The 12,568-nt window shown below is 43.2% G+C and overlaps 1 protein-coding gene and 1 long non-coding RNA gene across 4 annotated transcripts in view; one reads left to right on the top strand and one right to left on the bottom strand.

Annotated features, from left to right (window-relative positions):
* wu:fi75a02 (uncharacterized) overlaps positions 1 to 2,185 on the bottom strand; it is a 39,602-nt gene extending 37,417 nt beyond the window's left edge. For all 3 annotated transcript variants that reach the window (XM_055655994.1, XM_055655995.1, XM_055655997.1), the window contains exon 1: positions 1,814 to 2,185. In XM_055655994.1, coding sequence (XP_055511969.1) covers positions 1,814 to 2,140 — 327 coding nt within the window. In that variant the 5' untranslated portion in view covers positions 2,141 to 2,185. The remainder of the gene's footprint in view (positions 1 to 1,813) is intronic.
* A 3-nt stretch (positions 2,186 to 2,188) lies between these two features.
* On the top strand, positions 2,189 to 4,257 carry LOC129709533 (uncharacterized). Its single transcript, XR_008725521.1, has 2 exons — positions 2,189 to 2,320; positions 2,615 to 4,257. It is a non-coding gene; the product is annotated as an uncharacterized LOC129709533 (long non-coding RNA).
* The last annotated feature ends 8,311 nt before the right edge of the window (positions 4,258 to 12,568 follow it).

Here is a 12,568-nt window from a genome sequence, read left to right as displayed (position 1 = left end):
GGACGGTTGTTACAAGTAGAGATAGGATAGGCTGTAAATGTGCACTGGAGTGCAAGAGGCTCAGAGGTGAATTTATAATGGTTTATAATATTATGAGGGGCATACGATAGTCATATAGAGCTGGCTTGTCCAGAATTAGATGAATAGGTTTAAGCTGAGCGGGGGGGGGGGGGGGGGGGGGGGGGGGGGGGGGGGGGGGGGGACTAATCGAGATCTGAGGGGAGTTTTTCCAAACTGACAGTAGTGAATATATAGAATGAACTGCCAGAAGGTGGCAGATAGAATTACAAAATTTAAAATGCATTTGGAAAGGTACTTGGATAAGAAAGACAGAGGTACACTGGTTGGCAGGGTTCTGACTCTACGACTCCATTTGTATTATATTGGAACATGTTCCTGCCGGAATAGCAGATGATCTAAATTGACTATGGCTTTTACAACAAAGGGGATCTGTGAAAGGGGATGGGAAATCAATTGGCCACTTTTACTGTTTGTTTATCATGACTACTTTCAATTTGTTGATTTATCAGTTTACAACTGCCCAAGGAGTCAAAACATCTGCAAAATGTTAGCACGTTCCAGTTTCCAACTGGAATAGCGGTGATCTTGTGAATCTTTGAATGGTCAGGTTTCACCATCAATAACCAACACTGGGAGATAAAGGGAAGTGGGAAACAGGAGTCAAGGTCACTGCAATATATTACTTTAGTGAACAACAGTTGCTCCGGGATGGTTATCCACATGATCTCATGTCACAATGACCAAGATTACTCATTACACAAAATACAAATAGGTGGGGATCCCAAACATATACAACATGCAAAAAAGTGTCACTACTTGCCAACTTTCTTTCTCCACAGTACTTTAGTAATGGGGATAAAACATAACTGAAGGACTTAAAAACAAATCTGAGCTGGAACAACGTTCCAAAGCACTTCATTTGTGCATGTTCATCGTCAGAAGCCTTGCTCCAAGCCCACCATTTTGACTTTGTATCCAAGCACAGGATTTCCAAATGACATGAAGCAAAATTCAAGTAAAGTACATAATCCATGCCTAACAATAGCAATCAGAGACCCCAATAGTAAACACTGGAAATACACCACATGCCTCTACATTTCCAAAAAGGAGCAATCTACAACTGACATTGAGAGTCATAAACTCAGGTTAAAACCAATTTCTGAAGATTGACCTTTCAATAATATCTTGGGCTTTGGAACTCCGTATCTGAAATGTGGGATTTAATGCACAAAACGTTATGATGAACCAAGAAGCGTTTTGTGTTGGTTTTTTTTAGCTGGATTGTAGCCAACTGGGTTTCCTTCTGTATGCGTAAATGTGTGTGTTTTAAAAGATCTAAATTTTCACTCAAAGTTGACAGCAACAATCCGTATGGTGAACAACTCCCCCTAGGGACCCCACACCTCTTTGCTTCCAGACTGGGTCTCAGGACCAACCGTGGGCTCCCCGAACCTTGTGACCTTGCAAACTACATTTAAATACAAATAACGCCTCAATTTGTAATTATGATTTTTCCGAAGAAAAAACTTAAAATTCAGCACCCAATCATCTACCCGCTTTGTGAAACAGTTTCATTTATATAAAATGAAATGCAAATTTGGATCAAAATTAAAGTAAGTTGTTTTTTTTCGCAGTCATTCTCCGCCCGTGTTAATTTGTATGGAAACTGTTTCCTAACACTAAACAGTTTGCATTAGTCACTTGGCCATTGGAGGGATGGGAGGAGGGGGGGGGGTTGGAGGGAAGAGGTAACCCGCTTGCCCTGCGAGGCGAGGCTGTGTGGGCTGCGTACCTGGAGTGAAGGCTGGAGCGTTGTCCCGGAGATGCCCTGCCGTCCGCTCGCTCCTCTGCTGCCGCCGCCGCCGCGAGACTCCACCCGGCTCCCCGTCACGCGGCCGCGCGCACATTCGTGACTTTTTTTTCCGCTTCCTGCCAGCGCCACCACGACGCCGGATGAGAACGCCTCTGCCATTGGTCCACCGCACGCACGCACCCACCCGACTTCTGGCGACCGGCGGGGCGCCGCCGGCCAATCGGCGCGCTCCTTCCATGCTGCTGCCGTGGAGACGCTCCAATCAGCGGCGCCGAGGGATGCGGCGTGGGGCGCGGGGGTCGCCATGGAAACCCCCCCCTCTCTCTCCCCCGACCCCCCTTCCCCGCCTAGAAAGTTCCCTGGAGGCGGCGAAGACTTCCCAAGTTCGGCGGCTGTTCGCTCGGCGTTAGTCGCGCCGCCCCACGCTACGGACACAACTCTCCTTCCTCCAGCGGCGACGGCCGAGACATATATATATGTATAGGGGTGAGGACGCCTTTACTTCACTGTATCTCCGCTCTGGTTGTGTAATCTGGCGATGGAACAGCGAGATTCGGCTTCACTGATACTATACTTGCTTTTGATCTTCCCCCATAAGAAAAAATGCCCGGGTATTCCCCATATTGCTCACGTTTCCCCAATACACTATCCTTCACCTCACATTTTCACTGCGCTTTTCAGCGTCTTTTTTTCAAAAAGGGCGTTAATTACTTTGTGCCCGCATGCATCTTTTCCACGGATATGACTCATTCTCCTCTAACTGCCTTGATTCCCTTCTAGGTTTGGTCAAGGTCGGATTCCAGCCAATGTTTCATATCCGAAAGTACCAGTCAACGCAAAGCCGACCCCAGGGATATTGAGCTTGACGCGCTCGCCTTTATTTCCACTATGAGTAGCTACATCGGTGGGGACCGTGAAGGCCAAACTGAGCGCAGCGGGTGCATTTCTCGTCGGGAAAAGGTCCACCTCTGGTTGTCCACTAAATTCAGAGGGCAGTGGTGCACCCATCCCTTTGACAGGCGCGGAGTTTGGCCATCGTGCTTCTCAATCCTGTTTTGCAATTCCTCAAATTCGTCTTAACTTGTCCGCATTTCCCTGCCCTTTCACCACCCCCCAGTAGTGTATGGAGGAGTCAAATTGTGATGTCACACCATGTACAATGTGACTTGACCACAATGCTGGTTAATAGGTCCTTGGTGGTCTTGCCAAAACTAAAGTATACACGGTGAACCCAGCTGTTAGCAATAGAAAGAGCCATGTCCCAGGTTCTGTACCTTTTCATACCTCTAGGTCCCCTCTCCCCTGATTCTCAGTCTGAAGAAGGATCTCAACTCCAGAGATGCTGCCTGGCCTGCTGAGTTACTCCAGCATTTTGTGTCAATCTCAAGATTCAAGAGAGTTTATTGTCATGTTTCCCAGACAGGACAATGAAATTCTTGCTTTGCTTCAGCACAACACAATATAGTAAGCATGAATACAGAACAGATCAGTGTGTCCATATACCATTATATAAATATATACACACATGAATAAATAAACAGATAATGGGCTATTAATGTTCAGAGTTTAATAGCCTGATGGCTGTGGGGAAGCAGCTATTCCTGAACATATATTGACCCACTTCCACTCGTGGGACTCCTACAGTTAATGACACAAGTTTGGGACATTCTCTTACTTACAGTTTATGACACACTCTTGGGACCCCCTTTTTATACATGGAAAAAAGTATGCAGTGAAACATGCAGTGAAAAAGTAGAAGGGCAGAATATGTTTTAATGTTGAGTGGTTGTCAGTGTTGGTATTCAGAGGGACTTGGGAATCCTTGTACATCACCGAAAGAATATCCAACAGGTTCAGCCAATACCAATAAACAACTGGAGTATTGTGTGCAGATCTGGCCTTCCTGTCAAAGAAGGATACACGTGGAAATGCTGCAAATGTTCATCAGATTGATTCCTATATTGACAGATATCAAGTGTTTATTTGTCATCGCGCCAGCTAAGAACCGGAACGATGACATTTTTACGGTGCAACTTTACAGACACATTAGACCCAACAACAACAAATAAAATAAATACATGATAAACTATCAGTTATTTTAAGCGAACTAAACAAAAACCTATAACATGGTGCCCAGAACTGAACACAATGCTCTAAATGCGACCTCGCTAACGTCTTATAAGAGACTTTGAGCTCCCAAAGAACACAGTGGCCCTTGAACTTTTTTATCACTTTCTCCAGATGTGAAATACTGTAAAACTATATACTGCACTATGGCTATTCTCTTTGCACTGCCTGTTGTACTTCTGCATGGCTTACAGTTCTTATGTATAGTACGATTTGAATGGATAGCATGCAAAACAAAGTTTTTCACTATATCTTAGTACATATGACAATAATAAAACAATACCATCTAGAAAGGACGCAGAGTGGTCCTGAGGAATATCACAAGAATGCACACAAGATAGAGGTCAGTGGCATACTGTACGAGGGAAGAAGTCACTCTGTTGTGCAATGCTTCAGAGTTTGAGAGCTGGTGCAGCTACATGGAAGAAAGGGTGATCAATTTCTTGGTATAGGAGAACATGAAAACATCCACCCCAGTTATGACTATTGAAACAAATTCAATATCTAAGGAAAATATAAACTTTACTAGAAATACCCAGCAAGTCCAGCAGCATCTCTGTGGAGAAAAACAGTGTTAGTTTCTATCTCCTAAGATGCCACTTGACCTGCTGAACATCTCCAGCACTTTCTACTTCTATTTTAGATTTCCACCCTCTGCAGTAATTTGCTCTTGGATAACTGTCCAAGGGAGTTTAATATTTAAGATATACCAACAAGCGCCTGCTTCACATGTAAGAAATGGAACAGTTTAATTTTCAGATACATCGATGTACCAGTAGATGATTGCATTGCAGTTTGACATCAATTTTGGTCCAGGATAGTGACATTGGTCAAATGATCCATTGAGAAGTTTGGGATGTGTTTGGGTCTTTGCTGGAGCAATATTCCAGCATAATATCTCAGTTTGGCTGCTCTTCGTGAAACGTGGCTCTGCTCTGTTGGCTGTGTCAGATTACTGCAGCAACTTTATCAAAGCAGCCAGCTGTTTATCTATCACCAACATACTGTGGTGAGAAAATTCAAGGGAGTTGCATCACCAGACCTTCCAGTAACAGGTAACAGTCCACAGCTGTCAATGTTTGTCAAGATATAGGGATTAAAAATAGGGATTATAAACATGATGTTATCACTTTCCTACACGCAGTCGAATTTGGTTGCTAGACCTCTTATTTAGTTTAGTTTGGAGATACAGTGCAGAAACAAGCCCTTCAGCCCACCGAGTCTGGGCCAACCATGATCCCCATACACTAATACTATCCTACACGCTGGGGCCAATTTACAATTTTTACTGAAGCCAATTAAACTACAAACCTGTCTTTGGAATGTGGGAGGAAACAGGAGCACCCGGGGAAGACCCATGCAGTCACGGGGGAATATACAAACTCTGGACAGACAGCACCCATAGTCAGGATTGAACCCGGATCTCTGACGCTTTAAGGCAGCAACTCTGCTGCCATGCCGACTGCGAAACAATCTTTGTTTCAATCCTACTCCTTCAATGACTGCATTGGTGCTACCTAACTGCACTCATAAAGAATTTTACAATTTAATTAATTGTGCTGATACTTTCCTTCTTGCTCTCCTCTTCACATGGTCCATTTCTGATGTTCTTCTTTCCTTTCTGGATTGCTTTGTCTCCATCTCAGGAGATGGACTGATGCAAACATCCATTGAAAGACTGCCTACCCCCAGAGCTATCTCGATTGCTCTTCATTGCACCGTGCCTCCTGTAAGGATTCTTCTATTCCCATTCACTCATTGGGCAGAGTTGGGTTTACAATGTGAGTTTACAATCTGACTTCATTTATTTATAAGGGAGAAATTGACCCACTTCCACTTTGAAAGGTGACTGCCCTACACCATTAATCCACCATGGCCACCATGGCCTAAAAATATTCAACAGCTCTACTTCCACCGCATTTTGAGGAACGGGATCCCAAAATGCTCGCAACCCTCAGAGAAAATATTTGCCTCGTCTCTGTATTAAAAGGCTGTATTTCAAGACCCGTATGTGCTTAATTAACTCTGGGGTGGGCAGGGAATGCTCTAAAAGTGTACTAGCTTTGTCATAGTCACAGACAACTGCCGTATGCCCATATAGACTAATCCTACATTAATTTCTTCTTTATTCTCCCTGCACTCCCATCAACTCCCCAGAGATGTTCTCACTTATCTACACCCTTGGGGCAATTCACAGCAGCCAAACGACCTGTGCATTTTTAGGATGTGGAAGGAAGTCGGAGAATCCGGGGCAAACCCCACTGTCACAAGGAGAACATGCAAATTTTCCACAGAGAGCCTAAGGTCAGGATTGAACTTGGGTCACTGGAGCGGCGAGGCAGAGGGTTCACTGTGACTGCAGCATCCGTGGTATTTCCCACAGATGCACAGAACTTAACAATGATGAGGCTTTTGAACATTTGGCTTTGACACATCTGTAACAAAATCTTGAGATAATACTAACTTGAGAGGTGTTATCTGTGTTTCCCACGAGATAATGTCATCTTATATCGATAAGAGAGGAATTAGAAGAATGAGTCTGGGTCAATAATAGTGAGGCAAAGCATTCTGAAATTTAAAAAATGCAGTAATTCTAATTTCAATAGAACTAAGCTTGGTTCAGAGGAGATCCACGCGAGTGGGAAGAGAAGTGGATGAGAGAACGGGGAAGAGGGGAGCGGAAGGAAGGGATGAGAGGGGAAGGGAAGAAGATTGATGGAAAGCAGGGAGCAGGGGCAAGTCTGAAAAGGGAGTGAAGGGAATGAGAAAGGGGAAGGATGGGGAGAAGGAGTGGTCCTGAGGAATTTGGGGGGGGGGGGGGGGGGGGGGGGGGGGCTGGTGATGGAGAGTGGAGGGTAAAGAGAGGGGAAGGGGAATTGAAGGAGGCTAGAGAGAAGGCAGGTGAAAGATGAGGAAGAGAGAGCTTCAGAGAATTAAAAGCAACAACAACATGCTGAAAATGAAGAAGCAGCATCAAAGATTCAGGTTGAGGATTTTCCATCAGAAATGGGAATGGTTAGAAATTTAACATAACTTAAGCAAAGACAGAGACAGGGAAGGTGGCAGAGGAAGAAAGAACAAAAGGGAAGGTCTGGGACAAGGTGGCAGTTGGGGGGATTACATGACAGAAGGGTTGATGGTGCAGAATGAAAGGATGGTAATGGGATAAGTAATGAAACAAAAGCTGAGACAAGGAGAGATGTAAATGAGAGGACAACAGCCCCCAGCAGCTGCTGCTGGGTGAGTACAACCAAAGATCTTATAGCGAAGCGCTATAAGATCTTTGAGTACAACGCTGAGCGTGATCTGCAACTATTTCCTGAAAATTAGTTTACGATGAGCTTCATTTGAATAGTGTGGGAAAGCAGGGGTGGAGAGATTAGAATGGAGAACTACAGAGATTACTGCCAGGTACACCACAGTGAAATTCCTGTTCACATGAAGCTGACAGAGTAAACAGTACACATCCAGTAATGATAAATATGACAATAAATACAATGATGACTACAGAAACAGCAGAAATGTGCAAGAAAGGTCTGCAGCTGAGAGTTTTAGTGATAAGTTTATGAACTAAATACCTTAGCAAAGTCTATGAAACCACTACCAAGTCCTTTCAATATCTTTTGGCCTCCACTTACGGATTATTCAGAATTCTTTTTACTGGATGTTTAGTATTGGCGTCAACCAATAGTTTAGCCAGGATTTTAATATTACAGAGCCAATAATGATAGGTCAACTATCAAAGTTTATCAACTTAATGACTTTGGCTATCTGACTGAATTAAGGACCATGCTGCAGTGGCTGCACCAATGTCTATTTTAACAATCTCATTTAAGCCAGGTATTCTGGGCTGGGTGTGACATCCTTTTTATGATGGCTTCAGGTCAATGAAGCCACCACAGGCTTCCTCAGCCGCACCTGATGAAACTATCCCCGCCCATGCGCAGTTCTCAACCACGCCTGCCAACGCCACCACCACCGCCTATATTGCAGTATTGAGATATTGGAGCTTTGTAGTTTAGGGCAGATAAGGCTTTGGTATAATGTTTCAACTGAAAAAGAACACATCTGTCAGTGCAGTTCTTGCTCGGCCTAAATTTCATTGTTGGGTCTCGACACATGACCTCTACACTATAAATCGGCTATGGCGGACAATCGTCAATAACGGTCATCGCCACCCCCATGGTCCATTATAATGAGGGTTTACTGTGCATACACAGTGAATGCTAAGACTAGGAAGTACTGAGGAACAGAGGAAACTTTGTGGTCATATCCAAGGATCCCTGGTGGATAAGCTTATGAAGAAGACATATGGGAGGCTTGCCTTTATTAGCTGGGGAATAGAATATACAAGCAAGGAGATTATGGTACATTCAAGAGCAGATTATACAGATTGACCCATTATTTAAAGACTAAATGAGAACCTTAAGATTAATTAGCCCAACATCAGCAGTTGTGAATGCTTGAAACTATTATCCACAGAATGATAACAAGGCACTGGGACAATAACTGATTGGGCTGATTCAACATGGAAACTAAATAATATTCGACAAACATGTTATAATTTTTTGAAATTGTAACTGAGAATAAATAAAGAACCAGTAAATGTGGTATTTTGGATTTCAAGATTCAAGATTCAATTTAATTGTCACATGTACTAATTAAGGTACAGTGAAATTTGAATTACCATAGAGCCATACTAAGTAGCAATGTTACAAAATTTTGAGATTTTAAAAATCAAGTCTAATTTATCCCATCAGATAAAGCATAAAAAGAAGTTTAATTTGTCACCTAATTCACTTTCATATCTTCAGTATTAAAAAGGTTATGGCTATTTACATACTCGGAAATTAGCATCTTGTTCCCTATTGCTTTTCCATTGACTTAACACAAAAGCTGTGATCGAGGACAGTCAAATGGCCATAACTTTCTTAAAAATTAAGAGAACTAAAATAAATTTTCAGTTATTATAGATTGAAGCATTCTGAAACAAATATGAAACAATCTTACTTAGACGACTTGAAATTAAAGCATTCAATTAGTTAGTTACCTAATTGTAGCTAATTGCAATATTCAATTACTAGATCTAAACATCTATCAATTTCTTAAGAATAGATTAAAAAATTTAAATAGCCTAAGTGTCCAAATAACATTCACACAAGAATTCACTATAAAACATAATTTTTAAATCTCATTGTCATGGATTTATAGGCCAAATGGAAGGAATTTAATGTTTAATACCTGTAAATTGTGGTGGATGTTTGTGTTACATTTTTATTGTGGTTGTGTGTTCTTTATTATTGTACCACTGCTGACAACCCAAAATTCCACCGACCCTGGTTGTGTGGCAATAAATTCTATCAATCAATCAATTAATGGCCATTTAAATTATCTTGCGAGTGGGTTTTTCTGGAACGCGATCATTTGGAACATTGCGGTTTGCGGTGATTTAGACCCCCATATCGGCATGCCGGTTCGTATGGGGACTAAATCACCATTTCGCAACTTAAAATGTGAACTAAAGGCATCTTAAGGACCACTTTTATACATAAAAATAAAAGGCTTTATTTTACCTGTCATCTACATGAAATCCGTCCCCGTTGACGGCTTTAGAAGCTGATTTTAAAATGACTCCAGCGCTGAACTAGTCGGGCGAAATAAACAGATTATTTTGATTGCAACATGCGCCTTAATTTAGTTCAACAAAGAAACTGACAAGTTACTAAAGAACTTAGTGGGACGTTGTGACCGGCAGGTGCTGCATGGATTGGTGCTGGGGTTCCAGCCATTCACAATCTTTGTAGTGATCAGATTGGGAAGAGAATATCCAAGTTTGCTGATGATAGACTCGATGGGTGTTGGCCCGGGCAGAAGATTTAGAGGAATTCAGGGGGACAGAATGGCCGTTGAATTAGGACATAATAGATGGAGTATAATGGCTCAGGACTGAAATATAAATATGGGAGTGGGAAGGGGAGTTAAGAAAATTAGCAATTAGGAGCTCCAGTAAACTTTGGCAGATCAAGAACATCTTTGGGCAAAACTGTTGCCCAGCCCACGTCCATCTCGCTGATATAAAGGAGGCCATATTGGGTAGGAGGTATTAGGACAGGTGTAACATCTGAGGTGCCACAACTCGCGAAGGCGCAGTTCCTGCTGAAGGTGGAAAAGGGTGTGGATGTGACATGGTGGGATCACGTTGGAGGTAACAGAAATGTCAGAGGATGATGTGTTAATGCAGAGGCTGGTGGAATGAAAGATAAGTACCAGAGGAACTTTACCCTTCTTCCATCAAAGTGGAGGGGGAGCGGCAGCAGAACTACGGGATACAGAGGAGATGCGGGTTACGGGACCAATCCATGACATCAGGGGGGGGGGACCACATTTACAGAGGAAAGACAACATCTCAGATGTCCTAGAACGTAAAGCCTCGTATTGGTAGCAGATGTAGTGGGGATGGAGAAATTAAGAGTAGGGGATGCTGTCGTAGCAAGAGGCAGGGTGGAAGGAGATGTAGTGCAGATAATTGTCAGGCTCTGTGGGTTTATAGTAACATCACGAGAGAGGTGTCAGAGATAGTCCAAATGAATGCGGGCGGAGTGGAAGTTAGTGGTAACGTTAATAAAATCAACGAGTTCTGCAATGAGTTTCAAGAGGACACTTCATCTGCTGTCCTTGAGTGGGACTAGTCACAGGAGTGAGCTGAGACACCCAGGTGCAAACATTCAGAAGCTGATTTCAGTAACCATTCAGTAGCAATTTCTCCAGTATTGGGAGGAGAGTTGCTAGTGTATTGAATGCCCCTTTTAGTGTTGTCTGCAAAGGACACACCTGCTGGGTTAAGTGGTAACAGCTGTGAGAACACGCCACACTTGTGTGCGGTGTGTCACGCTGAAACTGTCAACACTCCTGACATCCTCACCACTGATGTCCTCTGGTCTTGATGCACCGATCTCAAACAAGGGTGAGTGGCTTCAACACAACCAAAACAGCTCAGCCAACGTCTGGTTAACACACTGGGGACCTGTTCCATTCCCATCACAGCAGCTGGGAAATTTAATTTCAGCTAATTTACGATCATCAACTATTGTCCTCCCTAAAATGACAAAGGTGTGCTCCACGTTCCCTCCATGTCCCAAAGACATGGCAGTTGTTAGATCAACTGTGGCTGCAAATTGCCCCACGTACGCATGTATGGTAAATTGATCAAAGGATGAGGAGAATGGGCTGCAGGGAAATTGGATTGGTCCATGAGGCTAGCATAGATCCAGTGCACCAAATGGCTTTCTGTATTTTCTCAAATTAAAATGGGGTTAATGTGGATGGGTGTTTGATTGTTGCATCGACATGATGGTCTGAAAGGCCTGTTTATGTGCTGTGTGACTAAGACTTTATTTGCATGGATTGTGCAAGAGCTTGGTTTCAAACTGCAGTCAGTATTGACCTCTAGTGGTTGTTTAGGGAAGGTGCAGTGAAGTCGACCTCTGAAGAGCAGGAGTTGAAATGTTTATATAGGCTGATGTCAGGATCACTCTGGAATTCAAGGACCATTGGCAGTTTTCCTTCTTTCCTCTTTTGTCTCTTCTACTTACTATTGCAACTCAGTGGAAGCTTATTCCCACTCTTTTGTTCGAAAGTACCATTCCCAGGGCACTCGCTCCTGCAGATCCAGACATGATGGCCAATACTTGGTGCAGGTCTCAAGTCAAGTCAAGTCAAGTCAAGTCAAGTTTATTTGTCACATACACATACGAGATGTGCTGGGTGCTACCTGTTCTGCTGATGCCAGTATGCCTGCCTTCTCCTAGGTGGGGCATCGTTCTGGCTCACGGCAAACTCTCTGATCAAATAGGCAGAATTTATTTACAACAAGGGCATCCAGTATGTCCTGAAAGCTTGTTAACAAGAGTTTTACATCCTTATTGATCCTTAAATTGTAAAAATATTCTTGATGAATATAAACAATCTTGCCTTCGGTGTGAGCCTTCTTTATAAATCACTGCTGAGGAATTTAATGAGGGCATATGCTGTTGTATTAGGCAGTCAGACACAAGCACACAAGTTGTTACTGCCCCTGATAAATAATGCCAAGGACTTCAGACCAGATAACCAAAGCTAGTTGTGCATTTTAATTCTATTTTTTCTTTCAATTTGGGAGGACATATGGCCCACTCTCAGGGCATCTCATCAGTCCCATTTATTTCCCTGTAACGATTTGCTCTCTTCGACATAATAACTCCCCCGATCTCCAACCACTTCCCTACACACAGCAATTACCTTTCAACACACATGCTTGGGAAGTGAGAGGACACTGGAAGAAAACCTCATGGTTAGAGGGGTAAAGTGCAAACTCCACACTGTCAGCACCAGAGGTCAGTATTGAATCTAGGTTCATGGAGCCAGGAGTCAGTGGTTCTATTGGCTGCACCATTGTATACTCACACATTCAAAGGAATCGGGAAAGGAAAAGCAATGTGGGCAAGAGGGATGATGAATTCCTCAACACGTGTGGGATTGTGAGCGTACAAGGTTGCAGGGCAAGAGCTGGAAAATGGTAAGGTCCTTTATATCACCTGTAAGCATTCTTCATTCAGACTGGAACCTCAC

Source organism: Leucoraja erinacea, chromosome 25 (assembly GCF_028641065.1).
Source record: "Leucoraja erinacea ecotype New England chromosome 25, Leri_hhj_1, whole genome shotgun sequence".
NCBI lineage: Eukaryota > Metazoa > Chordata > Chondrichthyes > Rajiformes > Rajidae > Leucoraja > Leucoraja erinaceus.
The sequence above is the reverse complement of the archived record's forward strand: the minus strand, read 5'-3'. Positions and strand labels throughout refer to the sequence as shown.